Source organism: Macrobrachium rosenbergii, chromosome 49 (genome assembly GCF_040412425.1).
Source record: "Macrobrachium rosenbergii isolate ZJJX-2024 chromosome 49, ASM4041242v1, whole genome shotgun sequence".
Lineage (NCBI taxonomy): Eukaryota > Metazoa > Arthropoda > Malacostraca > Decapoda > Palaemonidae > Macrobrachium > Macrobrachium rosenbergii.
Genome location: NC_089789.1, coordinates 38,588,471 through 38,605,707, shown reverse-complemented (window position 1 = coordinate 38,605,707; position 17,237 = coordinate 38,588,471). Strand labels below are relative to the sequence as shown.

General features: G+C 37.1%; 1 protein-coding gene and 1 long non-coding RNA gene across 2 annotated transcripts in view; both read right to left on the bottom strand.

The window, feature by feature from the left end:
- Positions 1–476: 476 nt before the first annotated feature.
- LOC136832264 (uncharacterized) lies at positions 477–11,410 on the bottom strand. The gene is made up of 5 exons (XR_010851145.1): positions 11,246–11,410; positions 10,177–10,350; positions 6,784–6,966; positions 2,722–2,998; positions 477–1,730 (listed from the first exon to the last, which is right to left on the bottom strand). It is a non-coding gene; the product is annotated as an uncharacterized lncRNA (long non-coding RNA).
- A 1,940-nt stretch (positions 11,411–13,350) lies between these two features.
- LOC136832263 (beta-1,4-glucuronyltransferase 1-like) overlaps positions 13,351–17,237 on the bottom strand; it is a 363,239-nt gene continuing 359,352 nt past the window's right edge. The window contains 1 exon segment of the mRNA XM_067093130.1: positions 13,351–13,715. Coding sequence (XP_066949231.1) covers positions 13,497–13,715 — 219 coding nt within the window. The 3' untranslated portion in view covers positions 13,351–13,496.

The following is a 17,237-nucleotide window of genomic DNA, read 5'->3' as shown; positions in this document are numbered from 1 at the left end:
CGATTGAGATGAGAATTATTAGTCTTAAAATAGATAATTTACTGTATTTCTATGTATTAAAAATAAAAAAATTAATGAATATTAAAATTTAATTTACTGTATACTGTATTTCTATGTATTAAAAATAAAAAAAATTAGCGTGTGGATATTATTTTAATAAATATCCACACGCTAATTTTTTTTATTTCTAATACATAGAAATACAGTATACAGTAAATTATCTATTTTAAGACTAATAACAATTCTCATCTCAATCGATCTCACTCAAAGTTCACTTGTATTGCATGACAGATAAGTCGGCAAGTTATTCTGTAAAATTCTATGTTACTCCTTAGCTATTTATCAATCAGACATGACATCCCACTCAGGGGGAATTTAGATATTTATTGAAAATGATTAAAATTAAAAATTCGTTTTTAGCTAGAAGATAAAAATTGTTTCTATGTATTAGAGCTAATGTTTCTACAGGTAACTGAAGTTCGCTCTTATTACAGTTTGTCACACTGTTAATCTTACAAATCTGCTTTTTTTGTTATAGCTTGTAGTTGTGTGTCAATACATTCCTCCTCTTTCTCAGAGAGATTATGAAATAAAGGGTAGCCTTTTTGCAAGCCGCCAACAAGTCCCCTACATCTTTGGGTATTTTTGCTCTCAAACACAAAGTCGCATTTCCATATTGTGGGAGGAAAGTGGGTAATAATCTGACTTAGCACTATATACTGTATGCTAGGTACAGATGAGTAAGAAGATTGCCTTGAGTGACACATTGTGTTAACAGAATGGATCAGAAATTTACAGATTAAGTTGCAATGTCATCAGATGTTTCCCCCTTTTCCTCAGAGAGAATATGAAAAGGCAACTGGATGCAGGACCCCTAAAAGTACCCTGAGATGTAGGGGGCTTTCTCGTATCTTGTCAAGTTAGTATCTAGATTCAAGATACAGAAATGCCTTACATATCTGGGTACTTTTAGTTGCCCCTGCATCCAGTCACCTTTTCATATTCTCTCCGGGAAAAGGGGGAATATCTACTACCAATGCAACTTAATACGTAAATTTCTGATCCATTCTCTTAACACCATGGGTTGTGTCACTCAAGGAAATCTTCCAACTCGACTGTATCTTGCATATATAGTGCTAAGTCAGATTATTACCCACTTTCCCTCCCACAGAATATGGAAATGCTACTTTGTGTTAGACAACAAAAAGTACTCAAAGATGTAGTTGACTTTTTGGCGGCTTGCAAAAAGGTTACCCCTTTATTTCATATTCTCTGTGAGAAAGAGGGGGAATATATTGACACACAACTATACAAGCTATAACAAAAGCAGTTGTAAGGATTAACAGCGTGACAAATTGTAATGAGAGCGAACTTCACAGTTACCTGAAGAAACATCAGCTCTAATACATAAAAACAACTTGCATCTTCTAGCTAAAAACGAATTTTAAATTAAAATTAAAGTACTGATAGAAATTGATCAATTTCAATAAATTGCTAAATTCGCTGAGTGAGATGTCATGTTTGATTGATAAATAGCTAAGTAATATACATAAATGGTAATGGCTCCACTAGATATATGCCCAGAAATTGCAAAAGTTTGTCAATTGCTTTAATGCCAAAATAGTAAGTCCTATTGTTCTCCATGGATAAATATGTTCTGGTCCAGACAGTCAATGGTTCCCTCTTCTGATACTTAACTGTTTTCTGTTTACTTCCAAACATGCAGTTACCTAACATTCAAATAAAAAAAATTAGATTAAAAAGTATTCTCTTAAAATTTTACCATTTACATCACCTGTAGTTAGTTATTGAAGACTTATCAAAATATTGAAAAATCTAGCAACCCTTTCACTGCAAATTAATTTAAAAGTGAAGATCACTTGGTCTAAGAACTCATTATAACTGAACATTAAACAATTAGTCCTTTCAAGGTAGTTTAGCAACCTGCATCCTATATGTGTAATCTGGAAGCAAGTACAGTAGTAATCTGGCAGTTTACTTACGTCTTTTGGCCAAAAATTAGTAAGCTAAAATTTTAAGCATTTTAACAAGCCTTGCATTTATATGAAAATGCTCCCCAATTGAGGGCGATGGTAAAATGCTGATAGATTTCGTGTTATTTAATCACTGAAAGAACTTCCCCTACTCATTTACACTAATCACAAATCATACAGCAATTACATGTGAAACCTCATGTAAACTATTCACAAACTCTAAACCTCAAGTTAGCCTATCTGACCCAATAATTCAAATCGACCTTTTAATAGGAATATTCCCTACCTTTTCCTGTACCCCCACCCCAAAAGCAAGTCCATTTAAATTTTCCCCCTTATTTCTAAAATCAATTCCCCTTATTGTATAATCAATCAAAGGTGGATCATTGTGTTCCTACCAACTCACAACAGAACATATATCAAACTGTATGTACAGTACATACACGGAGAGGAATAATAGTTCAGTGATTTACTCAAAATTCTAATTTTTCAAAGATCTCCCTTAGCTAAATTTACAAAAGCAGCAATCTGTAGCTAAACATACAAACAATACCATACTATGAAGGGGCAAAATAGTGCTGAAATGGACCTTCAAATAAGAGTGAGAGTGAGATACAGTGAGTCAAGTACACTACTGTAAACCAAATCCTCCTTTGTCAAAGGTCACTCACGTTCGAGACACTAGTGCTACTTTTGTTTGGAATGTATAACTGTAAAAATAACTTACGTTTTCACAGATGCATCAATGGCTCAATATGATTAAGACTGCACAAATTTCCTAAGTTCCAATATGCCTATTATTTTGCCCCCCTCAAAAAAGTTGAAATTATTAAGTTAGATAAAAAACAAGATTCAGCAAGGAAGCTTCCCAGTCTTCTTGGCAGATGCACCATCAGGAAAGCAGCTCTTATTCAGCCAGTATTTTGTTGATAAAACTTTACAAGGCAGAAGGGCTCTTCTTTAAATAGCCCTGTATTTTCATGTGCATGGTCTCAGCCACCATCCTAAGGAAAGAAGAAAATGATTCAATAATAAAATACTATTGTCCCATATAAATAATTACTAGCAAATGATTTCTAAACATTTAGAGAGACCAGAAATACTGCACACAGATAATTAAATAAATTCCAAATCCTCACAATATATAAATATAATTTGAGATTTATTTTTTAAGTATTTACCTCCTCATTATAAAGCTTTTACTTCTGAGTCGGCGGTCATTCAACAGATTGAAACAAAAAATGAGATCACTCGGTTTTCTAGAAATCCATCTACCTCCCCAACCCCACCAGGGGAATGACAGGCACAAGCACCCATAGCAGGTCAGTCTACTTCTGCCAACTTTGAATTTGGGGAGGTAGGGCGGGCAACTAATATAATGGAGAGGTATTTAAAAAACAAATCTTGAATTAAGTGCATTTTTAAAATGAACCTTGCTGCTCCATTATATAGCTGATTCACACGTTTACAAAGGAGGTGGCCTAAGTGAAAATCAGCTGAGATTTTTAAAGGCTACTTAATACAAAACAAATTTGTACAAGTAAGTGTTTGCTTGTTTGCCTACCTACTGAATCCAATGCACTGGCTATTACTGGCGCCTTGAGAGGAAAGTCACTCAGGCACAAGAACCTTATCATGAAGATACCCGAGGTCTCTTTCGAGGATGGCCCCCTTCAGCAGAAGGGAGGGTATGGTTACTGTGACAAAACCCTCCAGGCCCAATGATGGATATGCAACAAGTACCTACAGACATGAGGGTACACTTCCTTTACTCGACCCTGAGTACCTCCAAGCTTCCCAACCAAAACCCAACTGCAGAGAGAAATGCTACTGATCGATTCAGGACATAATATCCCCTGAACAAATGGGAGTAGCTAATGCTCTGCAAAAATTATATTGAATTTCTACATTGGAAAGAAAATTCATTGCAAAAACAGAATTACAACGCCAGTGGGCAGCCTCAATAACTTTCTCCATAGATTATTTCTTCCAAAAATTCAATGATGTGGCCAGTGCTCAAATGTCATGCAGCTTTACCTTTAAGGTAGATACCACTTCAGGATCCTACTTTGCATGAGAGTCCTTCACCAAGGACCTAATGAGAAAGGACACTGAATTCTTACTCACTTTGAAAGTCTGGCTTCCGGACACTACAAAATATTCTTTACATTAGCTCTGATGTCTTTAGCACAATTCAGATATATCCTTAAGGCCCCTAAAGGTCAAAGGGGAATCTAGCTCATTGGGTACTAAAGATTCTAAGTTGGGTAGGGGCACTGTTCTAGGCAAGGGGTTAGCTCTACCATCGTTCTTAGCCGGAAAAAATGGAGAAAGGAAAGAACTGCCTTGTTCTTAGCAAAAACCTAAACTAAAAGACAATGTTTATATTTCATTCACCCTCTTAGTTATAGCCACAGCTACCAAGAAGGAGATTTCATTAAAAGTTCTTTCAATGGAGCCTGTTCCAAAGGTTCAAAAGGCAGCAACAAGAGAAACCTTACAACCACATCTAGGTTCCAAGATAAAAAGAGTACCAGACACCTGGAAACCTCCTGCTGAAAACTTCTACTGACATCTTTGATATCTTTGTCTTCAGACAGATGCAGGCCCACATATCTAAGAATGGAAGCCAACATGGTCCTACAGCCTTAAATGGCTGCTACTGAGAACTTTTTCTCACACTTGAGAAATAAAAGAAACTTAATGATGTTTACTGAGGTACAGGTGCTGGAAAACCCCTTACCTCGGCACAGGGACCTAAACAGAGACCACTGATGTTGTTGAATCTGAATTGTAGATTCCCTCTGGCACTAATAATGGCCTTCCTACAAGCTCTTCAGAAGTCTCGAGCTTGCAGGAGACAGTAGACAGTCTCCACGTGGTCAGATGCAGCATGTGGGGATTGTGATAGTACCTTTCCTCCCTTGGTTGCTTCAGGAGAACTCCCTTGGCCACCAAGGGGTAATCAACATCAGGCAACAACTGACAGAATTGTCCAGCTTGCTGATGACTTTTTGGACACAGCAAAGGGGGGGAAAAGCTAACAGACTAGACCTGACCAGTCTAATGACATGGAATCCACAGCTCATGCCAGAGGATCCTGAATGGGCGAACAAAAAACCGGCAGACGATGATTCCACCTGGCTGCAAACAGGTCTATGAAGGGGGTACCCCCTCAGCTCCCACAACCTGTTGCATACTTCCGGATGCAGAGCCTACTCCGTCACTACTATTGATCCTTGCAGCTGAGAACATCTGCCTGAACGTTCATTCTCCCATGAACAAACTGAGGTAGTAAGATGATGTGCTTGCTCTCTAACCATGAAAGGATCTGCCTTGCCAAATGAAAGAGACTCGGACTTCATCCCCCCTTGGTGCTTCAGGTACGCCAGTAATGTGGTGGTGTCTGAAAAAACTGCATACCAGACGGAACTAGAATAAAGCCTATTACAGCAATCTCTTACCTTACATGTCCTCATTCCACCGTTAACCTCCATATCCAAAAGAAAATTCACTAAATCTACACACTAAGTCATACATAGAAAACCGAGCACAGACAAAACCCTGACCATCGTCTACTGAAACCAGCCACAGAAGTAGACTGACCAGCTATGGGTGTTTGTGCCCATCATTTCCCTGGTGGGGGTAGGGGAAGTAGATGGACAGATACAAATATTCATAGAAAACTGAGTATCCTCAGTTTTTGTTTCAATCTGCTAAACAACAGCTCGCACGTAAGTAAAAGATATATAATGGAGAGATATGGTTTGTTTAAAATTTTTTAAATAAATACGATGCAACTCTGAAAGCCATTAAAGTTACATAATGAGGCAACTGCGTTCACCTAACAAGCGAGCAAAGCAGCTGGACTGAACGGACACTGCAAAGAACCTTTGGAATTATATAAATATTTACAGTGTACCTGCAAGGAACATGGTTATGGGAAACACACTACAGAGAGATTGCTGCTTTTAGCAATATGGTTTTGACCTCAGGAGATACCGATGGAAATGGATGGAAATTATAACCTTAAGACTAATGAATAAAATTACAATAAAGACAAAAAGGCCCCAAGATAGCATAACTTGCCAATAACTCTCTCAAAAATGGGCAAAGAGGTGACTGAATTCATCAGCCACCCAAAACCAAGGAATAAAGTATGCTAAACAGGAGCAAAGACTACAAATCTAATAATAGTAATTAAAACAATGATAAATGACCAATAACATGCTTGTCTCCTTCTCCTGCACTGGGAGAAGAACATAAAGTTGTATCTTGCCTTCTACCAATCAAAAGTGGAAAAAAAGGGATACATTGTGTTCTATCTGCTTGGCTTATGGAAAAAGAAAATGGGGAAGGGGAATTTTGGGGTGGCATAAGAAAACTATGATCTTCCATTGCCCTTACAAATCCAAGATGACAGCAAATACAACAAACTTTTAATACGTGGGAATGAAACTTCTCTCTAACAAAGCAAGGGTGAAAGTGGGGAGAGGGTCACTCTCAAATTTTGTGCAATTCAGAAAACAGATTAGTCACACCAGCTTCAGCCTGTGGATGATGGGCAAAGGTCAAAATCTGGGCTCCCTGAATACCATCCTAGATCCAGACCCTCCACTCATTATTTTATTGTTTTAATAGATGAAGCCTGGCTAGAAAAGGATGATGCGGTAATGGAAAGCTATATACTCCAAAGACATTAACCCAGGCTAAAATCATTCTCCAATCATCTACATTCTTCTAACTGTTTTCCCTGACAAGTTCAGTTTGAGAAAAACCTGGTACTTACCAATTAACAGAGCACATAGCAGGAACTATATTTGACAGGGACCAAAATACGTCCTACGGTAGCTTCCTTTCTCTAACATGGCAATGACTTTATGGTAGCCAGCCATCATACTTCAAGATGGAATGAATATCACCCAAAGGAGACTTGCTGGATGGAAAACTCATGCTCCATTACTCTTTATTCCTTGGGGAAAAATATGGCACATGAAGGATGATTAATTAGTGGTTATTTTCCTATACTCAAGTTATGCCATTGAACACTACAAAAGTTTAATTCATTCACAATATTGTACAATAGACCTGGTATTCATTTTAGTTTACAAAGAAGATGAGAATACAAAAACCATTCTCTTTTTCATAGCTCATAAGAAAAATTTTAAAAGAAAAAACAGACTAATAATTAAAAGAAAAATTTGATACTGTAACAAAATACATATACAAATTGTATTTTTCCAGTATTCTTTAGATTTTACCCTTACCCTCTCTGGGGCACAAGCCTCTTACTCTATAAAACCAAAATTTTTACTACTTCTACTTCCTTTCCATGATGATTACTTGATATTTACAACACATCCCCTATTCATGTAGAACCAAAATGAAACAATCATGAATCTTTAATTCTGAAATTTAAGAAAACTTTCAATCCACAACAGTTTTACTACAGTGTAATTTAATTTGTTATATATATACTGGTATATATTAAGTTTTATTGTCATTTATAATAATTCACTTTCAACAAGAACCAAGGTGAAAATTTACTGAAAATTAAACTGCCCAAATTTGGCAGTGTTGCCAGGAAATGAACATTGCTTACAGATTTGAGAAATTATATTACTTAAAAGAAAAATGGAGGTAATAACTCTACCACATCTTTGGTGAACTAAATGAAGCTTCCTTACATTCGGGTTAATGGGACCTTGACCATCTCTAAGGAAGGCTGAGCTAGTTCACTGGATAACTGAGGCTAACAGTCTTAAGTGGACATTATTCTTCCTGGGACCTGTGACCTTGGGGTTCTACTCCCTAATCTTTTTGTTCAAGGAACTTATGATCCCACATACCCTTGATAGTTTAAGTGGAATAGATCCAGTTGGCTGTTGCCATTACTGTATCTTAAAAAGTTTTCACCCACACTCGGGACTTCTGATTTTATCTAGCACGTTGAATCTTGATGCTTGCTGATAACCAATATGCCTACAGGAAAGAACTTGGTACTGGCACTTATGATCATCTTTTATATCTAACTCCTGTAGTTTAAGACAATCTTGACAAGAACAGTGACCAAACTTTTGTCATTTCTTTGACTGGGTTAACCACAAAGCTCTTCTAAACTTTCAACTTTGGAGTCACAAGCCATGTGTCAGAAGTGACTCAGTTTTTCTCAAGCAACAGTAGGCAATGTGGTTGCTTGGTGGCAATTTTGTATGCCTAGGTGTATCTTGCCTGACAGTCCACAAGTAGTGGACCTTGAATTATTATTATTGTTATGATGTTTTTTTTTACAGTATTAGTGATATGACTGTTAGAATGCAGTTGAAGCTACTCTTGTTCAAGCTGCTTACTTTTCCCAAACACTAAAGGAAGTTGTTGCTGACCCTGAATAACTTGAAAGGAATCGGAGAATGGTGAATTTTACTGACTGGCATAACTATAACATTACAGACAGAATAAATATTGAAAACTTGGAGAACAATTATATATGAATGCTAAAGTGGTCTAGGCTTGTAATTACAATGTTACGTTTATGGATTTTTATTGTATCCATATTCAAATACTATATTTGTTTATGATGGCTACATTTCTTTGGTAGTAACAGCTTTTTTTAATTACTGTATATTTAACTGAGGGATTTGACTTGTCATATTTCATCGTTCATCAATTATTACAAGAGTTCCTCACTTACTCCACCATTTATTTGCACTTCTGTACCACAGCATTATTTTTAGTCATAAAAAATGCTTTATTTTGTTGGGTTCTTTCTCACCCTATTACTATGTATATGTATTGTTAAGTCTAAACCTAGTTGCAATCCTTTTGTTCAACCACCTGTGATGTCCTCTATTACCTTCAACATTTTGGTCACTTTCAGTGCAGAACATATCCTAACTGGGTACTGCTGGAAAATCTGTGAAAAAGTTGCTCTTTAATTCACGATTTTTCATAATCTGTACTACTGCTTAGTGGTGCTCCTCCTGGCAGTTTTAAATGCATAATTACAATCTGCAGGATTTGGATGAGGGTTAAATTTTAACTTTTATACCAAAACTACTCCATGAATGACGTGTATAGGCTAGGACCAGCCCACTGACTAATAAAACAAAGGCAGTACATATCTTAATAGCAGTAAATTCCTGATTGATTAGTATGATTTTGGTATTAAGCATATTAAGGAGACTTAACAGCAAAACTTAATCCAATATACTGTAGAATTGTGGCAAAAAAGTAACATAATACTGGATGATGTGTTATTACAGATTCATACTGAAATAGGGGTACTGTAATAAGCTATGCAGACGGAGAGGTCACGACTTACTTGGGAGGGGTCCTGGTCTAGGCCAGGTATGGGTCCCAGGTAAGGTTAGGTGTAAGTTTTGGTAGTTTACCCACTCAAAAATCCCTACAACACTTAAAAGGGGAGGTCTAGAGTAGACTAGACCACACGACCCCCTACATCTACACTGGCTCTCTGAAATGGTAACATTTGGGCCTTTCTATGAGGCTGGGCTTAGGCTATCAAATTGTTGGCGGATAATCCTTACAATATAAAAGGCTAACTGCAACATTTCTTTTGGTAATTCTTTACAAAAAGGTCACATCAATATTTGGTGTTTGACCTTACTAAAAATAATACAAAACCCTAAATATGTACAGTCATAACACAACCACCTAACCTAACCTAGGGCGCCGTGCCCCTACCTAGGCCTAGCAGGGCTTTGCCCCTGCGACCTTAAGGGCACAACCCAACACATCAAACAAACACCAAATATTGATGCGGACCTTTTGTAAAGAATTAAGTTTCTTTCTATATAAGGATTGCTCTTTAGTCTAATCCTACAGATTATTACATGCGTCAAGTTACTGCATGCACCAACTACTGTCAACTGCAAGGTCAAGGCCATGAGCTACCTAGGGTATTACCTTGACGTGGGATGCAGTGTCTTACCTAGGGGTTCCATCTACAATATAAATATAACCTAAAATATTATTTCTATGTAACAGCCACAAAATAGGCCAAATAGCAGTACACAATTATGCAAAATGGTTATTTCCTGCTTCCAGCTTGGAATCTACGTTAAATTCAGGCCAAAGTACCCTAAATTCTGACTTGCCCTGAAGACAGGTGTACAAAACATTTAGTGTAACATGGGGTAGCCTAGTTGTATTTTCAACTTACTGTGCTTTGAGGTGGCGCTTTAAATCCCATACGATAACTGTGTAAAAAATGTGGTACGCTGTTTTCCCTCTGCACATAACCACGAGCTCAGTAATAAACGCCTTTCCGATTCCTGATAAATTGTACCAGTTCACCATTTGCCGGTTCTTTCACTAGATGGTATCCTTGTTGACACTGTAAGACCAAAATATTACTCCGCCGAAATACAGAGCAGTTTTTCATATACGAAAATATCTGTATTACATGCGAACATGGAAAATAAACATAAAAATTTAATACAAATAATAATTCAATAATTATGATTCAAGGGTTGTAAATTAAGACACTGGAAAATTAGGAACTACTTTGTGAAACTTATTTCGTTTACATTCGTTTGTGAATGTCAAAGCTTCTCCATGAGATTTTTAAAATTTAGTATTGCCTCTCAAGAATGTGCACACCAACAGGGTACATGCAACCAGCCAATTTTTGTATAACTGATATTGAAGACATGTATGAAATGTTACAGGTAAATTTTTAATTTTACAGAGTCACCTAATCAGTCCTTTTGCAGTGGAATATAGTGGGCCTCTTGTTAAGTCTGGCTCTTTAGATCCTGCCCAGTCGAAACTAATAATATTACGCAAGTAATGAAACAAGTTTTGATAGTATCCAAATCGGCAGATTTGCTGGCATGAAATTTCTGTAGTAGGCTACATGCTAAGGCACATAATGTGAATGCGAACAAAGCTTATTCTTTATTTTTTAGTAACCCTTTTTCGCGTCTAAGCACTTATGTTCCATATTGTGCAGGGAAGCATTTCACATCTGTTTATTAAGTTTATATACATTGTTTCGCAGTATTTACAGAGAGAGCGTATCTCATTATATATATATATATATATATATATATATATATATATATATATATATGAGATTATAATTGAAACAATGTCAGAAAAATAGAAAAATAAGATAAAAATCCTCACAGTCTCTTTCTCCAGCATAGCGGTCCAAAAGCAAACCTTCCCTTGGGAGAAACAACACTGTTTCACAGTTTCACACGCCATCGGTCGGACAATCTGCTTACCTTTTGAGCACCATTGTATCGTTGCTAAAAAATTCACCTGTCCGCGTTTCCCAAAGGGTGGAAAGTCCTCGGCATTGATTTAAGTACCCTCTACATTTTCTGAGGGAACATTCCTCCCTCTCAAAATACGCACACACACACACACCTACGCTCACAAACTCCTCCTCGGTTTCTATTGACAAAAAGCTTCCCGTTCAACCCTCCAGGATGAGGAAGAGAGAACCCTTAACAAGCCCTTGCCGAGGCTCTTCAAAGAAAGAAAAGATTCCGTCTCTTTAAGCTGAGGTTTGTTATGTAGACCCATAGGCATTAACGAAACATTTAGCCTCAGTTGGTTCTTTACTTTTTCTCTAGACCGTTTAATTCTCAGTGGTCTTTTTTGAAATGTAATTAATTGCCTTTGTCTATAGGCTATTTATATTTGTATAATATTCGTGGAAGTTACTTGCTGTTCACAGTACTGATTTTATCGACTCATATCTTGGTCTAAATAAAGTGACAAAAAAATGATAAATAGTTCTTTAATCAAGTCTTCACTGTGTGTCAAATTTAATCCGTTAATTCAAAAGTTTTTCTTTTAAATGTTAACGACAACTTGAGATTTACTATGAAAATTAAAGTTTTCACAGCAACATGGAATTCTGACTAAATAATAAATAGACGTTTGGCAAATTAACTTTATTAATACATCATATACTCGTCTTCAACGACAGCTCAATAAACTTCTGTACAAGGGAAGGAAATACAGTATGATGGTCCCTCAATATTTCCAACATTTTATTTTTTTTTTATTTTTAACTCTCATGCGTTGTCTGCTTGTATTCTCTTAAATTAGATAACAGATATTTAATCTACACTCTTCTCTTCAAAACTGATTGGTATAAAACAAACATCTATATACCTTTATTTAATCATTTACATATTTATAGATACATATCCCTTAGAAATTTACGATAACCACTGAGGGGGAAGATTCAGCCTACGAATTACTAATGCGTTTTGGACTCTCGGTAAACACAAGCGGAGTTTCAGTTTTATTCTCCTTTTTTCAAATCACTTCGTCTTTTAAACTGCCTTGCCACAGTCGTCCTTTATATATATATATATATATATATATATATATATATATATATATATATATATATATATATATATATATATATATATATTGTATATTGAGTTTCTGTGCGATTTTTTTTCCACCGCACAGGATTCCAGTTCAAATTTTACTGTCTTGTACCATCAATTTATCAATTGATATCGCATGGCAAAGTTCATTTTGTTCACTGCCAATTCAATCAAGTTCAACTGGACCTTAACAAATGCTACACACCCCTATAAGACTCTTTATTTCACTTTCAACCACCCTTTCCTGGGTCAACATTTCATTTCCACGTAACTATAAACAGATCTTCGCTTCATTTCCAACGAGATAAAAGACTGGAGCCCGGCAACAGACCAAACCCGAAGAGACAAGGTTACATCACCAACTTCGAACACTGTGGAAGCAATGAAGCGGATACAACTCTTATGCAAAACTGGTGAACTGAAAATACTTCATTAAACTCCGGTCACACTATTTTATTTTTCAATGACTGAATCTCGTTTCAATCTACAGCTGTTCGCTGAAGGCATCTTTAATTACATGCTTTTTTTTCCCCTTGCAGGGCAGCTTTTGCTCTTGGGAAGTCAGTCAGACAAATAAATACCCATAGATACCCCACTTAACTATTGGGTCAGACATACCACAAGTCTGAAGTGACCACAGTTATTCTTCCCTGTAGGTTACACGAAGATACACTATTCAAGTGGACATATTTGTATCGAAATAGCTTTTAGCGATTTAAAGTCCAACGGTATACTTTCAGAGTCTCTTTTGACCTTGTTATCATGTAAGACTTGACAATACACACAAACCATATACTCGTATTAGGCTGAACATGTTGCAAGACATAGTTCTCACTTAACCAACACTTCAGACAGACCCAATACCTAGTTTTCAGATGGCTGAGGAATTTGGACATGCTCCTTATTTAGCTGAGGTTGTTCCAGGATTTATTTCTCACTTGGCCGAGGACGCCCAGGGGACTTACTGTAGTTCTTACAATTAGATGAGAATGTCCCAGGACCCAGTTCTCAATTTTGTTGAAGATGCCCTCGGACTTATTTCTCACTTTGCTAAGGACGTCCCAGGACCTGGGTCTGACTTTTGTGCAAGGCTTCTCCTCTTGTAGGAGACGCGATCCCGGCGCTATGACTTGCGCGGTTTTTTAGTGGCCATCATGTTGAGCGGATCCTTGCCGTACCTGGCGAAGACCTCCCTTTTGAAGCCCTCGAAGAGCCGGCGATTGGCGTTATTCTGTTTTTCACGCCAAGCCGGCCGACTCCGCTTGACCTGCATGCCCCAGTGCAGAGTGAAGATAGGAGAAAGGACGTGGAATGTGTAGCCGCTGACAAACATCTCGTACACCTGATAGGGAGAAGAGGAAAAAGGTATTAGCAAAGCGACACACAGCAGTCTTTACGGTGAAAGTTTACAAATATTAAATAAAACTTGCAGAGAAAGAGAGAAGGCACTGCAAACATGAATGTTTATTGGATAATGCATGTAATACTGACACAGGCTTTTGCTTAAAGTGACACTGCTTTAAAGTGTATAGATCGAGAGTCAAGTAAGAGCATCAACAATCAGACAGCGCAAAAATTAACTATGTATGTAAGGAGGTGATGTGTACGTTCGAAGTACCCGGTACATGGGCCGGGGTGCAAATTCCTGAGATGTATGTTGGTATTGCACCAGCCCCGGTTTTTGGCCATGCCCCTAGGTTAGGTTAGGTTAGGTTAGGTTAGATTGGGTAAGATTAAACTCGTCATATGTATTTGGGTGTGGGAAACATAATGAGATTATTTTCAAGAAAATTCTATGGTTAGTTTTTAAGATATGGCGTCCCTTTTTTTTTCAGGGAAAGGTCCCGGTACTTGCTTACATCTCGAGAAAATGTGGCCGGGGTCGTTCTGGGTATGATCTAGCCAAACTGCTCTAGTTGTACATCTTGAAATAACCCTTTGATATGAAAGTTACTCGAAGAAATTACTTTATCAATCTTAGTGCCACCAATGCTCACGTGAGCTCAGCTATCTCAGACACTTCATACCACCTGTTGCATATGTGGATGATGAAAACTTTCCTTCTGTCAGAAATAAGAATTATTAAAAAAATCTAAAGTGTCAAAGGGCAGCTAAATACCAAGTAAAGTGGACTATATCAGATGACAAATCTTCTTTCGCCATTTGTATCAGGCTTCTTAAATTTCATAACAGGATTTATATTTTGTCTCATCCCTTTTCCCAATCGCTGATGCTGCTGTTCTCTCTCTCTCTCTCTCTCTCTCTCTCTCTCTCTCTCTCTCTCTCTCTCTCTCTTTACATTTAATATCTTTTCACAAAGCTACTCTCTCTCTCTCTCTCTCTCTCTCTTTCCCTATCTTAACCATTTGTCCTAACCTTTTCCCCTTACTTTTCGCAGTTAACATTGTCACAAAGTAAGTAGTTCAACAGCTGCGCGACTGGCACCACAGCCTATGGAAAATCTAGTGAAGACCACTTCTTTGCCTACGTTAAATTCCGAGTGTACATAGAGAGGGTAAACCGAAGTTACAGTAACAAAACGCAAAATCCTACACCCTTTCCAGACTGTTGAAACAAGTAAAACAAAAAATCATAATTTTTGCCTAAAAGTTCCAGTTCTGGGTGAGCTTTCCGTAAAGTTCCAAGCTAGCTGGAAGCTTTGGCATGTCTTAAATATCAGCTCCTGGATTTTGTATATCAATATTATTATTATTATTATTATTATTATTAAGTAGTTTAACCAGACCACTGAGCTGACTTTCAGCTCTCATAGTATACGCTTGTTATTTAGCTATCTCAAGACCAGGCAACACTTTCCTTCCCTCTGTCCATGTCAGGTCTAGGCCTTAGCTAGCATTTGGATTTTAGCCAATATGGGATATACGGAAATTCTCGAATGTCTTATATGTCATCTCCCGTGCTTGACGAGTTAAGCACGTGAGGTGGAATTGAAAACATGCTAACATTAACATTATTATTTCTCTTCAATAAATAAGAAGACAAATAATAACATTTATGTACCTGTATAATTAACCGACTTCAAAACCTGTACAACCAGACAATCAATAAATTCACCTGCAGACCACATAACAAAAACTTGTTTGTTCTGGAAAAAAAAATAAAACTACAGTAGGGTTTAAAAACATTTTTCTTAATATACTTCAGGGAATTCCCGGCTACTACTCCTACAAACTCTGGCGAAATGTTTAACAAAAAGACAATGCAAAAGGAACAGTCCACTTCACAATACTCGGTTCACCCTCCCCCCTAAAAAAAAAAAAAAAAAAAAAATTAAAAAGGAACCATTTTCGTTCACAAAGGCGAGAGTACAGAGATGAATGAATGTAAATGGAAGCGTGTGCATGAAAGCCAATGCATTTGAAAAAAAAAAGGAGGGGGTTCCTTTGTTCCTGTTACGTACGCCGGCGTGTTTAACAGGACGTGGCGTTTAATGTTATTTAGAGCGCCATCTACCGTTCCTTTATTTTCCCTGAATTCATTTCCGACTACGGTTGATGGGGCAATAGAACAGTCTGTTTGTTTGTTTAACTTTATTTCTTGGTTATTTTTTTTATCAAGGTAATGTTATTCTATGTCTTTTCCGCTGACTCTTTATTCTTGTTTTTATCTAAAGATATTCTATCCCGTCGAGGTGTGACTGGAGTAATGGCATGGCGTTTTTGTCTGTGGGAAATTTGATTAATAATGATAATAATACTGCTAATAATAACGTGTGCATTTTCAATAATAAAGTGCTAATATTGTGTAGGAATTTTCAATAATAATAATAATAATAATAATAATAATAATAATAATAATAATAATAATAAAAAAACTTTAAATACATTTGGATAACTAACAAGTCGTGAAAGATTATCATGTTTTTAATAAAACTGAAATTATTATTATTATTACTATTATTATTATTACTACTACTGAACAGTTTAGTTAAGCTACCGTGGCTGGATTGAAGAGTAAAGTTAATTACGTATTATATATGTAAATATACACATACATATATATACGTACAAACACGTAATGCAAAGAACTTTAGCCAAAACATGGTATATCTTTTCGATTGCCACTGAATTGTTGGCATTTTCCCATTTTCAGTGGTTGGTCTAAAGAGCGAGAGAGAGAGAGAGAGAGAGAGAGAGAGAGAGAGAGAGAGAGAGAGAGAGAGAGAGTCGAATTAAAACGAGGCCTTTCGTATTAAATGGTTAACGTTTCCAACGCACGTGAGCTAAATTGGAAAAAAAAAGTAAAGTATGCGCCGAAGTTTCTTCGGAGCCATCGAGGTTTCTGCACAGCGTATAATGCTGTATGAAACTCTTAGCCACGGCCCATGAAACTCTCAGCCGCGGTCCATGAAATTTTCAGCCACAGCCCCGTGGTGGGCTGTGTTGTTGGCACCTATAGCGGTGCCAGACGCACGATCATGACTAACTTTAACCTTAAATAAAATAAAAACTACTGAGGCTAGAGGTCTGCAATTTGGTATGTTTGATGATTGGAGGGTGGATGATCAACACACCAATTTGCAGCCCTCTAGCCTCAGAGTTTTTAGGATATGCAGGCGGATTTTCAAACATTTAACGAGAAAAGACATTTGCTTAGCACCATTTGATACAGAATTCGTTCAACACTGACGCCATATGTAAGTCAATAAAGTTAAAATAAAGTGGATATTTTTCATTACAACTGAAATCATAATCAGCTCTTTCACGACAGCCCTTCACGGAAAGGCAATTTTATTATGCTACCTTAAAGGGGATTTACGCTGCTTTAAAACCCGCTAAGCCCCTTCATCCCTACTGAGACATCAAAAGTGATTCATCTCTCTCTCTCTCTCTCTCTCTCTCTC